This window comes from Coptis chinensis, chromosome 4 (assembly GCF_015680905.1).
Source record: "Coptis chinensis isolate HL-2020 chromosome 4, ASM1568090v1, whole genome shotgun sequence".
In the NCBI taxonomy this organism is placed as follows: domain Eukaryota; kingdom Viridiplantae; phylum Streptophyta; class Magnoliopsida; order Ranunculales; family Ranunculaceae; genus Coptis; species Coptis chinensis.
The window spans coordinates 107,443,905-107,464,723 of NC_141459.1; the positions used below are offsets into that span (position 1 = coordinate 107,443,905).

Below are 20,819 nucleotides of genomic sequence, written 5' to 3' on the forward strand. Positions count from 1 at the left end.
TATGAAAACAAAATTGTCATTCAGTATAAAATACACCACTGAAAGTCCATCCACTCATTCTTGAAATCCAAGAATAATAGGGACAAAATTGCATTTGTATTACAACGAATGTCAATTTACACATTTGATAATCAAAGAATTTAGTAAATTCAGAGATTATAAGTTTTTTAATTTCATGGATACATAAATAAAAAAGACAACAACAGAATGCCGTGCCCAGTTTGACACTATCTTCTATTTAATGGCGACTGAAAATGAGAGGATCTGTCTCACTTATGGAGTGTCATCAGCTGTGTGTGTCCCTTATGTTTTTATATTTTGTAACAACCATGAACTCTTACATATAATACATTAGCGAAAAAACATATTTTACATATAATTTTATGTCCTTCGATTCAATACTGAAATTTATATATTTCGGGAAGTATTTACAACCGTAAAAGCAGAACCAACATATTTTCAATGCAACTGCTGTTATTCGAGTACAAACACGGCATATATACACTACACCGTGAGTTTATTTGTAATTGCAACAACGGTATCAGCCATAACGGCACCCACCATGCAAGGCCTCCTCCACCGTTGTAACCAACCCCCTCCACCGTTTTATCAACCATGTCCGCCGTGGTATCCACCATATCCACCGTGGTATCCACCGCCTCCACCATGGTATCCACCATGTCCACCGTGGTATCCACCGCCTCCACCATGGTATCCACCATACTTAGCATCCTCAAAACTCTCCTTGTTCTCTGCCAACAAAATAGCACAGGAGTTGTTAATGAGAATGATTAATGCATTACTTAATTAATATAAAATCTTAAATAGATAATGTATGTATTGTAATGAAATTACGAGAATGAACATATAACTTAATTAGGCGTTACCACATATACTACTAGAAGGTGGCATTTCAGGTATGCTAAGAGTTAGGCAATGATAATAGGCCTCAAGCACTATGTCTTTCAGTGTGGTATGGTATGTACTGTGTTACTGTGTCGCAACTCGAGTCACTACTGTTTTGCAAACGTATGTATCTCACAACTAGATTAGTGCTAGCATTCCTCGTAGACATATTTTAACATCATAGAAATTTCAAAAACTAGATACAAGAAAGAAGGTAATTAAGTTTATTAATACATCACATATATAATAATTAGACTCACTAGCTTCAGCAGTTTGACTCTCGGTGGCTGCTACTTCAGAAGAAATAACCAGAAGAATAGCAGTTAGGAGGAATCCCATAACAAAAAAGGCTTTTAAATGAGACATTTTTCTTGAAATGTTGAAAGAGAACACTTCAGAGGATGAGAAGTTTATGTGTAGTGTGCTCCTAATTTATAGAGGATTGAATATGGGATGAATGACGCACCATGTGATGATGTGGGGATGTTGGAATTAATATATCATCAATATAATTTATATCTTGTGGGTCTCCCTTGCCAAGAACTACATGCAAAGCCAATCCGGACTAAGTACTCAAGACCATAAGGCCAAGTCCAATGGTGCGCTATCCCACCAAATATGACGAAATTTGTGATCCAATAGTGCGTCAAAACACCAACCCGTCAACACTATTACTATTAATTTACTTACATGTAGAGCGAGGTTTAGCGGAATGGCGTATGCTCTATACGCAGCAGAAAATAAGGCCCCACATAATTGATTTTCAATAATCTAATTTTGTCAAATTTATTTTTCTATCCATGAGGATGAGAGAGAGTGAGTTAAGAGAGGGGCAAAATGGGGAGTTGGGAATTTAATTTAGTCAAAAAATGTCAATTTCCCCATACTCTTTTCTTGATGGTGGCTAGGAAGTTGTCAAATATAAAGTTCTTTTTACAGCATATGGAGAAAAACCATTGGGTTGAAAAACGCAAACCCACTAAATTATATCCACCATTCTATTGTGATTTGGTGCACCAAATCATGGCGTGCGTGATAATCTTGACATGCATAATTAAGTAGTGAAGTTGCCGTGATCAAATAGATTGAAAATAGATTCTTATTGAATAGGATATGGCTATTTTTCCGTAGATCAAATTGAAGTAATATTTCACGATTGAAAATTGTCAGCAGACGCCTTGGGTTGACCTTTTTTTTTTCTTTTTTGGTTTTGGTAAAGCCTTTGGTTGACCTCAGCCCTCAAGCATTAATGCATTATTATCGAAAAAAAAGACATGGCCCTGAACTCCACTTCATGGCTTGTGTATGTGAGAAAATGGGATACTTATCTAACCTGTGAGAATTCCAACTTCTCTCTCTGTGAGAAAACAAACACTGCCCACCCAAAATTCCAATTCAATTTTTTTGATATGCTATCCAAACTCAAATTATCAAAATTTATAAAGAGAAAAAGAGTTTCTTCTTCATCGGTTTATAAATAATTGTCAATTTCAGCAATATAATATAGTTAAGGTGTATAATATGTTTTAGAGAGTAGTTTGGTAGGTAGCGTGAATTAGAAATGAACCCAACTGCTCCTCTAATCTAATCCAGAAAAGTCGTAGACCATAGGCATGCTTTTTTCTATTTCATTAGTTTTGTCTCTTTGTGAATTGTTTTTTAGCTGAGATCTAGTTTTACATTGGGCACATTAGGGGTGTGCACGGGTCGGATTTGGACTAAAACCGATCACCGAACCGATCCTATCGGTTTATATGATACAATAACTAACCCGACCCGATCCTATGGACTTAACCGAACTGAAACCGACCCGATTAGTTCTTCAACCGATATCCGATCAGAACCTACTATGTTTCAAAATAATGCTTCTTTCATCAAATCACCAATCCTCCAATCACCATTTTATAACTCTAGTAGAAATTTAATTACCAAAGCCAGAGATTGAGCTCTACAATAAAAGAACAATTCGCAAATCAAACCAATTAAAAAACCGAATCTGAAGATTTAATTGAAGCAAAACCAATGAATTGAAAGTGAATCAGCAAACCGAATAATCCTTCTTAACACAAATTAGAACTTGAAAAAACAACGAATTAAATCTACTAATTCCATCTGAAATTAGTAGCTCTTTTTGAATCAACAGAAAATGTTGATGGGTCTTTTGGCATTATTATCTATCAGCAAGCAGGTGGGGTACTTTTTAGAGCCAAGGACGTGGGTACGAGATATCCTTTATGACCCTTTCCTTCCACTTCTAGCTCTGCTGCTGTTTGTTTCAGACAACCCAAAAAAACACAAGTACCAAAACAAAGCTTATGGAGAAGAAGAGAAAACATATAGATTTGGAGAGGTGAAAGTCCACCAATACACTTGTTTTTAGGTTTTTCGATAAAAAGTCCACTTGCCAGACTTTGTCTACAATAGCTGGGACGTGGGACTATGAGACAATAAAGAATTTTGACTTTGTAAAACACAAATATCACTGATGGAGACAAATTTTAAGTTAAATTAAGGTATAGTGGGTCGGGTCGGTTATTTTCGGTTATCACAAATATTAACCGACCACCGAACCGACTTAGTCGGTTTTGCATTATTTCAAACTGATCCGAACCGATCTAAATGGATAACCGACCCAAATGGCACGATTCAGTTCGGGTAGGTCGGTTTTGTTGGATCTGTCGGATTTTTGCCCACCCCTTGGGCACATGGCAACAAATAAAAGGGAGTTGGGGCCCTTCAATTTCCAGTGGTGGGTTATGTACGTTGTTTTAACTTTTGCTTGTATATAGCCCTGAACTCCCCTGAAGTTTCCTTTTTCTGATCCCCAAAGAAGGAGAATTTGAGGGCCCTTCATTATGGTATGCTAAGGGCATCACGAAGCCTTCAAAACCCAGGGCCACGTTAACGTTTTGGAGGCCATAACGAGGAGCTAAAACTCTATTTTGATGGGTGTTCCAACCGAGAAGATAATTGTTCCTTTATAACACGTGAAATAAGATGAAAAAAATCATAAAATGAAGTCATGTGCTGACTTAAGTGAAGTCATGTGCAAAGTTTCAAGCTTTGGGTATTTTATAAACATCCATAGAAATGAAGACATATATCCAAGATGATTAAATTGGAGGCTCATTTAAGGGCTGCGTTAGAGGTAGTTTTTCTTTAAGGTCCGTTAAATTTGGAGATAAAGGCCCATATCCAAGTCCCATTGGTGATGCCCTAACAACCAACCTCTTCGTTGGCACCTTTTGGCTGTCATCTATCGTTGTACATCCCAAGTCATATAGGTTGCACGTGTTTGGTTGGTTCACATTAGGCGGCTATGTGGATATTTGAAAATTTGAAACCAAGTTTTTGAAAAGTTGGATATTATTCGAAAATTTCGGATATCAGATTCTAATATAGCCATATCCGCATCAGATATATACCATATATCCGATCTGATCCGAAAAACTAATATTTATTATGAATTATTCATTTATTCATTTTTTATAGTAGAAAATATTGTATAAAATCTACTCTCTCTCTCAATATATATACGAGCCTGCTAGGTCGAAATACTATTCTAACATACTATCTTGACATATTTAGCCAACCGTTAGATCTTGCAAATCTAACATCTAGATATGCTTCTAAGAAACCAAACAAATAAAACATGGGGGCAAAAATGTCATTTTCATTTTTCTCACGAAAGAAAAATCCTTTTCTTCATTCTTCATTCATGTTCATCAGTACACTCAAAAAATACGGGTGGCTACGTATGTAACATACTATTCACTTAAATTGGGTGTAGTGCAAGGCTAAATTCATTAGCCAGTGAGGCAGGGCACCCTTAAGCAGAAGATCCATTCTTGAGGAAGAAGAATCACTAATAACATAATAACATTTGTCAACCTTTTCTATAAAGGGGTCATTGTTTAGTTTCACGCAGCCATCTTTGAGACTTAAACTGAAGTTTCTATTTTCTATATCGCGTTATTCTCTATCTCATCGATCCAAGTATTTGCTGGTTCAAATTTCTACAAGATCAGTCTTGAGCTTCCAAGGAACAATTATCACATTTTTTACAACTATCATATATCAGCAGCCGGCCACTTGCCAAAACGGTTTACTTATCTTTACTAGCAATCCAAGGTATTTTAAAAAAAATTGAAAATTCCGCCATCCTTTAATGGGATTCTCCACAACAGAGAAGCAAACGGTTGGAATGGGCCATTTTCCACTTCAACAATTTTAGTTTTCATATTTTTTTTCTTCGACAAATTAAAGGCAGCCTCAATTCTAATCTTTTAGTTTTTTGAGTATATATACTTACAAACAGAGAATTTTTTAGCAATGAAAGTAGACCAACGTGAATGAAGAATGAAGAAAAGGATTTTTCTTTCGTAAGAAAAATGAAAATGACATTTTTGCCCCATGTTTTATTTGTTTGGTTTCTTAGAAGCATATCTAGATGTTAGATTTGCAAGATCTAATGGTTGGCTAGGTATGTCAAGATAGTATGTTAGAATAGTATGTCGACCTAGCTGGCCCGATATATATATATATATATATATATATAGGGATCAATATGCTATGGTTTTCATACCATGGTTTATACCATGGCCCACAATTTCACCTACAAGACGAACTAGAACCTAATTTTTTGTGGATATGTTCAACAAACCATGAAGATCACCTCCACAAAATTTCAGCTCATTTGAAGATGTTCAACAATGTCAAAAGATGATTGCAAAATCGAAAAATTTGGGCCGTTAAAAAAAAATTTAAGTTGTCAACAATTTTTAAATAGGTTAGAGATTTCCAAATGAGCCATATTTTTGTAGAAAATCTATCCATAGTTAGGAGATCATATCCACAAAATATTAGTATTTAACTCATCTTGTAAAGGGCGTGGCATAAACCATGGTAAACGGATCCCTCCCCATATATATATAATAATAATAATAACAATAATAATAATAATATATAATATATAATATATATACATCTGAAGGTGGAATTTGTCTCTCCTACGTGGCACCCTCCTAACAAAGATAATCGCCACATGTAATTATCTGTTTTAGGTGGAGACTCCCTAGAGTTCCAGTTTAAGTGTAACACTTTCAGCTAGGGTCAAAAATATCGGTCGAAAAATCAATTTTTCACCGATATTTATCTTTTTTTAGCCTATCGATTTCGAAACATTTGAAATATCGGCTCCGAAAATTAAATTAATTTTAAACCGATATATATCGGTAATACCGATATAAAGATATATATATTGGTGATATATTTCGATATATATCGTTTGACTTGGTTGGATAGTTTGACTTTTGACCGATTTTGTTGACTGTTGACCGATATATCCCGATATATATCGTTATATATCGAAGATATTTATGATATATCCCGATTTTTTGATTTTTTTGAATATTATCACCCAAATGGGCAAAAACGATATATCGATCCAATTTTTCGATTTTTTTGATATGTATCGGTTTTGGGAGGGTCCGAAATATCTTAAAATCCCGAAACTTTCGGCCTTGCTTTCAGCAACAAGCAAGGTGGATGTTAACTATGCATGGATTAAGCCTGATTCATGATACTGTTAAATTGAACACAGATGGTTCCTTGACTAATTCCGCAGACAAATTTGGTGGCGCATTCCGTGACCATGAGGGTAATGTTCTGTTGGCATTTAATGGGAGCAATTCAGCTAAATGTATCCTTACACTAGAACTTTTGGCAATCAATATGGAGTTGGAAGGCTGTATGCAAAACAACTTCAAGAAGGTGATAGTGGCGTCTGACTCTATGCATGTTGTGCAGAGTATCAACAAGATTGCAGCCCCTCCTTGGTACTGCTTAAATCTGGTTATTAGTATCCAAAAGCTATGTACTAAATTTGAGAGTATCTCTTTTAATCATGTATTTAGGGAAACTAATCGTTTAGTTGATCACCTAACATCTTTAGGTGGATGCATGGAAGAGAATATTGTATATTTTGTGCCTCCTCTCGATCTAGAAAGTGATACCATTGTTAAAGAGGAGGCAGCTAATAGGTTGTACACAAGATTATCTTAATAAAACAAGTGAGGGTCCTAATAACCCTAGATCACCTTGAAACTTGATCCCATCGATAATTTGGGTACGTAGGCAACCGAAAGGTACAGTCTCATCATTCTCTCGATCACCATCACTTTTCACGCTACTTTTCTACAGAATTCATCTTTTTCATCACCACTTAGTGTTCTGATCATATTTGGTCGAAACACCACTAATACAACTACTTAGAATCACTGAAGATATAAGACCATCCACTTCAGAATATTCAAACAGTAGCAAACTGACAAACCATTAATACAAGTACTTAGAATCATCCGACAGTACATTTGTTTGCCCTGCTGCTAGTTAAACTAAAAATAGACTTCACTATTAATAATACCACCTAGTCACATACACATGAAACTGAAATCCCTTGAGCAGGGACGGAGCAAGGATTCTAAGCCAGAGGGTGCGAGATTATGTGCACACCCCACCCCCAAAAGACAAAAGTATGCAATTTTTTTTTTTCAGAAGGTCTAAACAATAAAGATCAACAAAATTATGCATTTATTTCAATTCACAAAATTAGAGTGTGTTGACTACTAAGAATTTAATATGGACTGATGAAGTTAACTACTTAAGCACTTAAGTCATTAATTGATACTACTATGTTTATATATATATATATATCTACATAATCTAATCCACAAGTCTACAATAATTCAACAAATTGTTAACTTCCTATAATGCTATAAGCAATCTATATAACTCTACTATCATGTGGAGAAAACTACAAAAAATTAACATTGAAAGTAAAAAATTACATTGTTGTTGTTGTTGTTGTTGTTGTTGTTGTTGTTGTTTTTTTTTTTTTTTTTTAAGTGAAAATTTTATTGATAATGATAACGAGTTTGACAAATAATTAGGACAAACATGCAAGACGCTGCCGCAAGTCCTTTCTAAATTTGTTTTTGTTGATGTCTGACCTTATTTAAGAATTGAGAGTGAAAGAAAGGAGGGAGAGCTTACGGATTTTTTATGGGTGATTAGAATTATACAAAATGACCGGTTGGGTTTTGCGCTTTTGACTATTTGTTTTAGGTCTCATTAACCCATCAAACATTCAAAAACACATTTGTCCCTCTTTAATGGTTTTAGACTCAAAATAAATGATAAATGATAATTTTATAAGGGCCAAAAGAGAAGTAAAAAAAACATTGGTTTATTGGAATGTTTTTTATTAGTCTTTTTTTCATACTATTTTTTTTGTTGATTATATTCTCACTATAGTTGTGAAAATTTTGGGGGTGCGGTAGTAGAAGTTTGCTAAAATAATTGGGGGGTGCGAGTCTTTATAGTTTTAGTTTGAAGATTTTTCTAGGTAATTAGTTATATGGTAGTGAAGCTTTTCTAATCTCAGGGGGTGGCGACTGCCCCCACACGCACCCCCCTATATCCATTTATGCCCTCGAGCCTCTCAACAACAGTAGCCGTTGTAGGTCGACTATGATGGTCTGGAAGTGTGCATTCTTTTGCCAACACAAACAACTGAAATGCTTGCTCAAGAATAACAACCATAGAGTGCAAGTTAATATCCAGGAGGTGATTTGTTGAAGCTGATGCTATGTCCTTGGAGCAAGCACATTCTTATGTATTGCACAAACACAAGTGTTGTTCAACCCTATATTGAGTAACTATTTTAACTACTTGACTTACAAATTTTATGCTTTATACTAGTTCTTTTTGGAAATTGAAGAGCTAACCATATGGTTCGTATGGAAAACTATGTAGGATACACATGAACCACCTAAAGAAAACATTTCCTCGACAGTCCAAAACTCAGCAATGGTCACAAGATGAACATAACCGTTCTTTTAGTTCTTGGCTAAAAAACGAGGTACAATTGTCAACAATAAAACATGTACGTGTTGTGTCTAATTAATAAATGTTTCTAACTTTCTAAGGGACACAGGTTTTTGAAGATCGACGTGTCTCCGATAAAATCTCAGAAATCTTGAGATGGGTATCGCAAGGTTGACCCCGGAGTTCTAGGTATATCTCTACTTCTTTTGTATGTTAATGTCTTAGGTATATATGCTAAAGTATTGTTCACATAGTCTGATTTATGTATGTTGATGTCTTTTTTTCTTTGGAATTTTAAGGAGTTAAACATCCTACAATCTGAAAGACAGTCCAAGAATGTGTATACACACCGGCTAAGCAGATAAGGCTATATGGGTCTTGAAGAAGATATTGTAAGTACATTTAGTATATAACTGTTTTATATAGTTTCATATGTTCAAGCTAAACTAATGTTGATGTCTAATTATGTTGTTATAGTTCATGTATAACAAATATGTAGAGACGGGCATTTTCGTTGATCATGAAGATAGGAGTCTCAAATGGCAATTGGCTCATCAAGGAAAAAATGGTGAATATTCAAATGACGCCACAAGGGAAGTAATCATAGGAAAAATTGTGAGTTTCCATCTAATCAAACTAGATTAAATTATATTCTAAGTGTACAGAATTTGTTGTATACATGTGGATCGAGATTCATTGGTTTCGTGGTTATTGTAGGCTCACACTACACCAGAACAGCATTTTTGTGACGCCAATTTGATGTCACAAATATTTTTTGTGACGCCATTTTGGCGTCAGAAATTTGGTGTCACAATTTGGCGTCGCTAATATTTGTGACGCCATTTTGGCGTCACAAATATTAGTGACGTCATATTGACGTTACAAATTTGTGACGCCAAAACGACGTCACTACTAGTTGTGACGCCATACTGAAGTCACAAATTTGTGACGCCAAAACGACGTCACTAGTATTTATGACGCTATTTTGGCGTCACAAATTTGTGGCGTCAGTATGGCGTCACTAATATTTGTGACGCCAAAATGGCGTCACTAAAATTGAATTAATTTGAAAAAAAATATATTGCACAATTAGCCCCAAATTTGGGGCTACATCCACGTACTCTAAATAATCTGTCCAAGAATCACTTAGAATTTTCATTCACCCACACAAGTCCTAACAAGAACAATAACTACATTACTTTTTTATAGATACAAAAAAAGAAAACTTTACACAACATTGTGTTCTCAATACTCAATATATATTTAACATTACACCTTCCACATAGTCCCAAACTATACGTTCCACTTGTATTAACATTAAATATGTACAAAAGAAAAGTAAAAGTGTAAAACTAAAGAAACCAAACACAACACAAGCTTCTACTAAACAGTACGAAAGTGTTCATAAATTTACACTTCAAAAAATAGCTCTGCTTGAAGCTTTCCAGAATAGTTCTCCCATGAAAACATCCACATTCTTCCCACCTACAAGGAATAAATGGAGCATATGATCAATATGTCTATTCAGTAGATTACTTCAATATAAAACTAACCAACTCTATGTCTAGTGAAAGGTAGTTAACCCTCCCCCCATCGTTTTTATGAGGATCATCTTCTGGAAATTATGGGGTGAAGGTAACATTACCAAGCATCCGCTTCTAAAAGATATATTAGAAATATACAAGTACTATCTTCTACTGACTACTGCGTTGTGGAAGTAATAGCTGACAGAAAGTTCAAGAGGATACATCAGATCCACATATGTGAAACGTTTCTATTTATAAGTACTATACATTCCATGCTTGTACAGTTTGCTGATATTGTTCGCTATTTGTATGGATCCTATTCCTGGGAAAATACAACTGTATCAAACTTGTGGACGATAAACATGTATGCAAAGGTCAAAGTAAGCATCATCTATTAGCTGCATGAAACAATGCCTAAAGTCCTAACTATTGCCACGCTTTGATCACAAGTACAAAATATGCTTAACAATATGGACATTTAAAACAAAAATGAGACCGAGAAGGTGTAATACAATCAATGGCTACTAATAATTATAGTAAGCACTTCTGTATATATGGCTACGAGCACTACCAACTTGTTTACAACTTTACTGAAACTTATGACTTGAGAATTGTATGATTATGCAATCACTAATTCAGACTTGAGAGAACTTGAAAATACACAATTTACTCGCCATAATTTTAAAATGAAGAAAGTGGATAGTCTACTGTCTTTTTATATAGGGTAAGGGTGTACCTCCAAAACCAGTTAAAATTCATATCTGGGTGTCTGAAGCTTTGTGAGTTTGTCCCTCATAATCACTAGAAGAAATAGGGTATCGATCAAGAAGGAAATACAAGAATAGCTCAGACTTTTATTTAAAAAGGGGTAAAATAAATAATCGACAAGATAAAGCAAATTGTTCTAATAAGTATCTGCCCCAACATAATGAACACTAAGAAATGTAAATTGATATGTTATTTCAAGTACCGTGATCTTGATATCTTTTTCCTCTGTGGTAGCCGTGATACAAACTCCTAATCAAATGAAGTTCCTCTGCAAGTAAATATGTGCCTTCCTCAACACCGAAAGCAAGACATAAACTTCGTGGCTTAAAACATTGAGGATTAAACCTAAACAGCAAAACGAAGAACAACAGTAAAAAATCGAGTGTCAACTTCTACCAACATCCGTTCCGTGAGATGAAAGACAATTGTGGTCATATGCCTTTGAGAACATGAACACAAGTTATATACATTTTTTTCTTTTACTTGAAACTCATATTAGATAGAAACATATGGGACAATCTCTTTATGCTAATCCATGCTAATTTAAGGAAAATATTCTCGAAAGCGGACTAAGTTGGCGCGATGCTAACATTCTTGGTCTAAATTATTTGGTCAACTACAACTGATGTGTCTCTTCTAAAGCAACACTAATGGATAGAATGGTTCAATTAAAAACGCCTAGTTACAGAAATTAATATCATCGGTGGAATATGACTTCTAATCTCTAGGAAGTTTAATGTAAACATGGAGGCTATCTGAATTATATATCATTCATTTTATCTACAGATGTCATCTCCACATCATATACGAGTAGTAGAACTAGTTCTTCTGCTTCCCTTTTAACTAAGTGCTACAAATTGTTATACTATATTTTTCAAACATTTTTTGCTGAAAATGAAACATGGAAGGCTTTATTGTGTATTGGTATTGGATGATACTAGTTACAAAGGAGCTCACTAAGAGAGAAATAATAAAAGAAATGGCAATTTAAGTAGCAAAACAGCAGTATTCTTATTGAACACAAATTGATCATTCCACAACTCCTAGAATTAATATACCAGAATCTCATTTTAGTGAGTAAATATTTAATATTCACTCCAATGATTAGCCTCCCCGGAAATGAGAAAATATTAAACTATGTCTCATACTGCCGCTATTGATATTTTTTAAAAAGGTAACCAGTTTGATACTGGAACATAAAATCCAATTTCCTATCCCAGTCCACCTTCATACCTTGTACATCCCATGGTAGAACCAGATTTTGAAGAAGAGTGACTAAATCAAAAAGGAACTGAGGGGGAACTAAAGGATTAAGTATATGAAACATCTTGAAGAAAGAAAGGAAATAAATGAGCTAGCCTAGTCTAGGTGTTTGGCAAAGGAGAAGTCCACGGTCCACAAAAGAAGTTGTATGCAAGTGACTTATAAAACACTAGGTCATTGATTGATACCGGCCCAACCGAAACACGATTCATACCTGTCCAATGATACATCATAGCAGGTCCATGGCAGCAATAGACACCAAAGATCGGGCACCCAAATAAGCAGGCACCCAAGAATGACACCACCACCCAGGCAGCGTGACAAGCGTGCACCAAAAGCGGTGACACCACCAGAGCGGCAGGCACGGCAGAAAAGAACAACACCCAATGACAGCAGTGAGCAACAACACCGCACACACTCACATACACACACACACCAGCTAGCAAGTACACTCACATTACCACATGCACACACTCACACACTAGCTAGCAAAGACACACTCACATCACCACCGCACACACTCATGCACTCAAGCACTGGAAGGCTGCAACTGCGGTAGTACCCGCACACCGGTTCAATTACCACCACAAAATGAGAAAGAAGTTTACGCAAGTAAACGAAAAATCCAATCGACCACTTAAATAAAAAATGATAACACGAACCAATTAATGGTAACAAGTTGATAACTAAACAACTTATAAATGACAAGGAAAACAATCATCTCAAGTAGCAATGGCGAAGATAATTATAATGTTTTTCTAAAAGAAAAAAAATCATTCAAAGAGCATATAACTAAGATCTTTATTGCATCTAATAAATAGTCTCGCCAAGAAATCAACACACATCCATAGTTAACTCACTTAAGATCCACCAGCGTTTTCCTCACCAGCCGAATCCCAATGTGTTCTTAAGAACTTTAGGCGCAAAACTACCATTGTACTTCCAAACCAACAAGGCGCGCGAGTACCACTAAATTCTCGAAGTAGAAAGCAAAAAAAAAAAGTAGTAAAGTTACAAAATCAGATGGTTTTATTCCCTCGTTGCATTTCGACTTGACAAATCAAAGTTGCAAACATACCGGTTAAGTCGAGAAATGCCTCAGCATCAGCTACCTGTTCTCTAGGCGTTTGAACTATAAACCAACAACAAAATTCAACATATTAGCCAAAAAAATGACATAAGGACGCCACCCCCATCAAACAGAGCCCACGCACTTCCTCTTCTCATTCTTTTACAGACATTTTCTGCTAGGATGAAAGTCATTTGGGATTTCCAAATCCTCTCACTTACAAATTCAGTGAAATGATGTTCTAAATCAGATTTACCTCGCACTTGATGTAGATGACAGAATTCCATTATATATAAACAACGCCAATATGATTAAACCTTGCCGCTGTTGTGTGAAACTCGAAACTGACATGAAATTACAAACCCCAAAATCAATGAATTACAAACCCCAAAATCAATTTGAGAGAACCAACAACTAAAGATTCCAACTTTTGAAGGAAAAGAAGTAATCAAAAGTGGCTGGTTTCAACATTGATATGAACACACAATGAAACAAAGGATATCAAAACTAACTATAATTCTCAATCGAACAATACTAGACAATATCAATAACTTATAATCTATCACTGTAAAGAAAAACACAAGCTCAATACTTATACAGTAAACAAACTATACAAAAACCAAAACAGAAGAAAAGAAACTAGACATCATATTATAATAATAAAGAAACATACTTTAAGTGGAAAACTAATGTTAGAAGTTCAAAAAACATACCTTCAAGCAACTAAAATTTCGAAAAATAAATAAAAGCTTTGGGTCCACAAAGATCATTCGATGATTCTGAGGCATGTTCGATTTACAACCAATATAATTATTGTTTGGTTTATGACACAAGTATGTTGAGGCTCTCGACTCATTATGTAATTGGCACTAGTTCGAGGAGCTAGATAGTATCCGAGCTATCCGAGCTCGAAAGTATCTCGTTAGTCTATTGTTGTAGGATGGTAGTCGATGAGTTTCAATATTTTCAGGTTTGAGTGTTCGACTTGTTTTTAGACGTCTGTGATTTAAAATATGTTCATACTCTGGCATATCATCATACGGTCGAGTTGAGTTTGAGTTTGAGCTAACAAAGTGGCCAAGCTTGAGCAAAACTCTACTAATTTACCATCCCTACCTCTAAATGAGTTGAGTAATCTCCACCTAATTAATGTAGATTATTACAGAATACAGAGCAATCTCCAGCTAATACAGACATTTAAGTTGTAGTTCAAATAGTTACATCTTTTCATAATACCTACATGTGCACTAGCTTGAAAATTGTATAATCGATCCAAAATTGGATATATGATTTGCAGCTCTAGGTTCAAGCAAAGTGATTATATAGTTCAGAAATATTCCCAAATATAGAGTATAAAACTCTTCAATAGAAGTACATAATATTGAATTTTTTCAGAACTATACAAAATCCAATTCCACTTGTGGTGCCAAACCCACAGTGAAGCAAAACCCCCAATTCAGTGAATTTCATAACCCCAAATCAATTTATAAAAATAACTCTACGAATCAAAAAATACAAAAAAAATTACTTGCTTTTCGGTTTCGTTTGCCATTTCTTGAGCTTAATTGAAAACCCAACAATTGATTGAAGAAATAGTTACCTTCAGATGGACTTAGCAATTCGTTTGGCAGGACTTGAACTCAAAACCTCATAAATAATAGAAACTAAATTTCGTTGATGTCTGGGTCGGTTAATATTCGGAATATATATCGGATTTGGAAACCTATACCGTCTCGTTTTATAAATTTGAATCTGCCTTCCTTTTTGATTGATCACCCTATTATAAAAACTCAACCACAGTCCACAGTTGAATAGTTAGTTAACAACTTTTATTGCTATGAAGAGACGTTGTAATGAAATTCCCTTGGATATATTACCAAACATACTAAACAGACTCCCTCTCAAGTCGCTTTGTAGATTCAAGTGTGTTTCGAAATCTTTGCGTTCCTTGATTATCAATAATTTCCATCGATCACAAAGGCTACCCATCGTTTGTTGGATAGATTATGATCCACTATCCATAATATCAGTCTATTATATTGATGGGTGTGGAAAAGCAACTAGCACTTGGATAAATTTTCATCGTTTTGAGATCATCGACTTGCACCACTGTAATGGTCTATTCTGTTTTGTTGATTCTGATCGAGATAATTTGATTGTAAGTAATCCAATTACCCAAGAAAAAGTCGATTTACCCATGACATACTACTTCGAGAGCGGGAGCGGGGGATTTCGAAGTTTTAGATTGGGATTCGATTCCTTGTCCAAAAAATTTAAAGTCTTTGCTTGGAACAATTACCCAAATTGCCTCATCCACACTTTAGGAACCAACTTATGGAGGCCAGTAACGAGCACGCTCTTAGAAGATAGATGAGATTCAGCTTTGTCATCTCATGCTTTGGAGTTTTGGATATTAAACGACTGTAACAACGGTTGGGATATGATGGTAACTATTCCCCCGCCTGGCCCACACTTCAGGTGGACGATACCATATTCCACTCGAACGGGTGAAATGGTATATGCTATAGATGGATCCCATAATTTCTATTTGTACAGCTTCCTCACTCAACAATTTGACACGATCAAAGTTGTTGGACTACCTCTAGATTATTTTTTCGTGCCTGATTATGTAGAAAATAAAGTTAGCCTAAAAGACTTGTGAATTGCTTCCAAATCAATTTTTTTTAGCATTATTTTAGCAATAAGGATGGAGTGGTATTGTTTATTTTGGATTTTTGTTTTTTTGAATTGGCCGGTATGCTTCTGTATGATTTCATTGGAAGTTTGAAAGCAATACATGTATCTACTATATAAGTCCCTTATGAGGTAGCCATCTCATAAATTTTCTCCAAAACTTATCATTTCTTTTTGGTGCCTGCCAGACACAAGAAACAGACAATGGTAGTATGCCATGTATTTTTTTTTTTTTTTTTGTTATGTCATGTATGCCATATGAGCTGAAAGTAAAAAAAAATGGTTCCTCTTATTTCTTCAAGTATAAATGGTGTAGTGGTATGGAAGGATCATCACTGGTGTTGCAAGTATTTGTGTCTGATTTTTCTGTTCCCATTTGAAATGTGGAGCAACACATCCCTCAAATAAACATGTAAAAAGAGGAAACAAATAATGGGTAGAGAAAGTATCAGAGAGAAGGATATCGATCATGGCAAGGCAATACACAGTTATCTGATTTATAAATAAGTGTTTTACAAAGAATGGAAGTGTTTATCATGTATAAGGAATATTGATTTCCACTTGAACTTGAGCTTATTAGCAAAAGGTACCTACAGGAAGAACATGTGATTACAATTCCACCGAATTCAAAGAGTCCAAGAGTACCTATAATCAGGGCGCTGCCTTTTGGAACTTCAACGACCTACAAAAATCTTGATAAAATCTTGATATTGCGTATTTTCATTCAGAAACTTTACAACTTGCGCCTTCAAAATCTTCTAACCTTGCAGCTCCTTGGACCCAAAAGTCATCTGAGGATAACTAAAGTTCAGCTTTATCGGGCACAAATCATCAAAGAATTCTAATCCGACAACTTCCTCGTTGGAGGTCGAAATGAAAGTATCAAACTTGTCATCTTCATAAACACGTTTTGCCAGGTTCAACTCTGGTTATGTTCTTCTCTGGTAAGATACAGGGTTTGTAAACCAATAAGGGGTTTAGCTCCTCTTTTTCACTGAGCACTTTCATGACCACATTGCATTGAAGCGCCACTTCAGCCTCTGTGGAAAACTCATTATCTTCCTTTCTCAGATTTTTGCCAACTTCATGAAGAGTAAGTACATACGGAAGAGGAAGCACTGGGCCCATAAGAATGTCACCCCGCTTACGTTTCTTTGACAAGTTGCCACTTTCACTCAAAGGCGGCGTCTTTAAGTAAAAGGAAGGCAAGTTTGGAGCATCGGGATCATCCAATTGGCCAACTTTTGAAGAAACTATAAATGCCAAGATTGCCAACTGCATAAAATCCATATTTAAACCATACCACATCCTGCTTGATGTAATCTCATGGGCACTCATAGGGCCGTTGATGCCACTAAGAAAATTTTCCATTGAAGGTGACAAACCACTGCAGTCAACACCTGCAGTGTAGAACAAGAGAATTCAATTCAATTCAGTGTATATTTTCTTAATTGAATTCTAAAGATATTACAATTGTTTATATAGAGTTTACAAAATAGGAAACAATACAATTCGGTGGGCTTGAGAAACACGGGGCGCAGGTCGCGCCCTGGCTAGGTTAGAGAAGGGCGCAGGTCGTACTATCACCACTGGACATCTCGAAAGCCTGAGGCGCAGGTCGCGCCCTATACACACTATACCTGGGCACAGGTCGCGCCCTATATATAGAAAGCAGAATACAACTTTCTACACTCCCCCTCAAGTTGGTGCATAGATGTCAATCATGCCCAACTTGTCAACTGAGCTGTCAAACACCTTGTGGGATACACCTTTGGTAAGAACATCAGCTAATTGCTCCTCAGAGGTTACAAACGGAAAACGAATAACCTTCCTGTCAAGATTTTCTTTAATAAAATGTTGATCAACCTCCACATGCTTTGTCCTATCATGCTGAACTAGATTATGTGCAATTTGAATGGCGGCTTTATTATCACAATGTAAATCCATAGGCTTTTGAAGTTCGAATCCCAATTCCATCAAGACAAGATTTAATCCATAACAATTCACATACTCCCCCGTGCCATACCGAAATCGAAATTACGCACTGACTCGATCTGGCAACAACTTTCTGCTTCTTACTACGCCAAGTGACAAGATTTCCACCGACAAAAGTGAAATATCCTGAAGTAGATTGTCTATCAGCTTTATCGCCAGCCCAATCTGCATCTGTGTATCCAACAACATCCAATGCATCATACTTTCCAAATAGTAACCCTTTGCCAGGTGCTTTTTTCAAATACTTCAGGATACGAAAGACTGCATCCATATGTTCTTCACTAGGATAATGCATAAATTGACTAACCACACTCACATCATAAGCAATATCAGGTCTAATATGAGATAGATAGATTAACCTTCCTACAAGACGCTGATACCTGCTTTTATCAGTAGGAACTTGGTCAGAATGAATGGCGAGTCCGTGATTCATCTGAATGAGTGTCTCTATCGGTTTGCAATCCAACATCCTGGTTTCAGCGAGCAAATCAAGGACATACTTCCTCTGTGAGAGTAAAATCCCCTTTTTAGACCTTGCAACTTCAATACCCAGAAAATATTTCAGTTGTCCTAGATCCTTCATTTCAAATTCCTTCGACAAATACTTCTGCAATTCATTTATTTCCTTCGGATCATCTCCTGTAACGATCATATCATCAACATAAACAATTAGAGCTGTAATCTTACCATCCTTGTGTTTGATAAACAAGGTATGGTCATAATTGCTCTGTTTGTACCCAAAAACTTTCATTGACTGTGTAAGTCTTCCAAACCAAGCTCTTGGAGACTGTTTCAGGCCATACAAAGCCTTCTTCAGTTTACACACCTTCCCAACATCTTTGGGATGATTCTTCACACCTGGAGGCATATCCATATATACTTCCTCCTCCAAGTTCCCATTCATAAATGCATTCTTCACATCAAGCTGGTGCAAGGGCCAATCTCTATTTGCTGCAAGTAAAATTAAAATCTGGACTGTATTGATTTTCGCTACAGGTGCGAAAGTCTCCTCGTAATCAATTCCATAACGTTGTGTGTATCCCTTGGCAACCAATCTCGCCTTATATCTATCAATAGTTCCATCTGCATTAAGCTTCACAGTAAATACCCAACGACATCCAACAGTCTTCATTCCAACAGGGATATCAACTACCTCCCATGTTACATTCTTTTGAAGGGCATCCAATTCTTCATTCATTGCTTTTTTCCATTTTGAATCTTTCAAAGCATCCTGCACGTTACTAGGAATAGATATAGTAGACAATTGATTTATGACAAGTGCATGGGTCTCAGAAAGGCTATGGTTAGATATAGAGTTAGCTATAGGGTATTTAGCATTGGCTTTGATGTCTGGTTCATATTGTTTCTTAGGAACTCCCTTACTAGCTCTTTGTGATTGTCTAGGTTCAAGACTTTCTACCCCAACAGACTCATTAAAGGTTATAGGAGGTACCTGAGATGGAGCATTCTGATCGAGATCTTCAGTTATTGATGTAGAAGGGGAAATGTCGTGTACTACAGTTTCAGATACATCCGGATCATGTGTTTCTGTCTCTACTGTTACAAGATCAATTTCTGCTTCAGGAGGAACTTCAAATCGTTCCTCCAAGTGTTCCAATTCTTCAAACACATCAGGATTCCTTTCACCGCCACTCTCCCCTGAAGGGAAGACTGGGAAACTCCCCCTGAGTAATACGGGTCTGATTCATGGAATGAGACATCAAGAGATATATACATCTTGGAATTAATCGGATCATAACACCTATACCCCTTCTGAAACTCAGCATATCCCACAAAAATACACTTCTTCGCACGAGGATCGTTCTGGTTGTGGGATATGAACATAAGTTGTACATCCAAACACCCGAGGCTCCAAGTTAGACATAGATGGGATGAACAAAAGTGTATGGACTTTCTGATAAGGATTCTGGAACTCAATTACCCGAGAGGGAGTACGTTTGATAACATAGGTTGCTGATTTCACTGGTTCACCCCAATAAGATCGAGGTACATTCATGCCAAACAGGGAAGCACGAACAACCTCCAACAACAGCCTGTTCTTCCGTTCGGCTAAACCATTTTGTTGGGGGGTACCAGAATTGGAGGTTTGATGACGAATTCCAATTCTTTTGCAAAATTCAGATATGAGGCCATTCACAAATTCTCCACCATTATCAGACTGAAAGACCCTAATAGATTGTTGATACTGCGTCGCCACCATTTTGTAAAAATCAGTAAACATCTCATATACATCACTTTTGTTTTTCAGTAACGACACCCACGTCATGCGAGTGCAATCATCAATAAAAGTCACATAATATCTAGCTCCAGAAAATGAAGAAACTTTGGCAGGACCCCAAACATCAGAATGAATTTTCATAAAAGGAACAGGACATCTATTAAAACTTGGTGAATAAGAAATACGGTGGCTCTTAGCCAGTTCACAAATGTCACAATGAAACTCAGACTCACTAACAACTAAAAATAACTGAGGTTGCAACCTCTTCAAGTAACTAAAAGATAGATGACCTAATAACCTACGATGCCATAACCACACAACTTTTTTTGCATTCTCAACCTTATTAACCTGATTAGCTTGCCCCAGAAAAATCTTTTGTTTCTCGCCAGTTTCTGTCAAGTCCAGGTAGTATAATTTCCCCTTTCTAACACCATAACCAAGAATCTGTCGAGTCAGAATGTCCTGAAAAACA

At 36.2% G+C, this 20,819-nt stretch overlaps 1 protein-coding gene and 3 long non-coding RNA genes across 4 annotated transcripts; 1 reads left to right on the plus strand and 3 right to left on the minus strand.

The window, feature by feature from the left end:
* Positions 1-379: 379 nt before the first annotated feature.
* LOC147506803 (uncharacterized) lies at positions 380-1,313 on the minus strand. Its single transcript, XR_015193938.1, has 2 exons — positions 1,167-1,313; positions 380-752 (listed from the first exon to the last, which is right to left on the minus strand). It is a non-coding gene; the product is annotated as an uncharacterized LOC147506803 (long non-coding RNA).
* Positions 1,314-6,462: 5,149 nt separating this feature from the next.
* LOC147506804 (uncharacterized) lies at positions 6,463-6,969 on the plus strand. Its single transcript, XM_086605841.1, has one exon. The coding sequence runs from the start codon at positions 6,463-6,465 to the stop codon at positions 6,967-6,969; it is 507 nt and encodes a 168-aa protein (XP_086461967.1).
* A 3,004-nt stretch (positions 6,970-9,973) lies between these two features.
* LOC147506805 (uncharacterized) lies at positions 9,974-11,122 on the minus strand. The gene is made up of 2 exons (XR_015193940.1): positions 11,056-11,122; positions 9,974-10,278 (listed from the first exon to the last, which is right to left on the minus strand). It is a non-coding gene; the product is annotated as an uncharacterized LOC147506805 (long non-coding RNA).
* Positions 11,123-12,986: 1,864 nt separating this feature from the next.
* Positions 12,987-17,513, minus strand: LOC147506806 (uncharacterized). Its single transcript, XR_015193941.1, has 4 exons — positions 15,020-17,513; positions 13,676-13,763; positions 13,429-13,482; positions 12,987-13,319 (listed from the first exon to the last, which is right to left on the minus strand). It is a non-coding gene; the product is annotated as an uncharacterized LOC147506806 (long non-coding RNA).
* Positions 17,514-20,819: the final 3,306 nt, after the last annotated feature.

Bases quoted from the DNA above. Each gene is read 5' to 3' on its own strand.
- LOC147506804 (XM_086605841.1), top strand. From the start codon at position 6,463: ATGCATGGATTAAGCCTGATTCATGATACTGTTAAATTGAACACAGAT.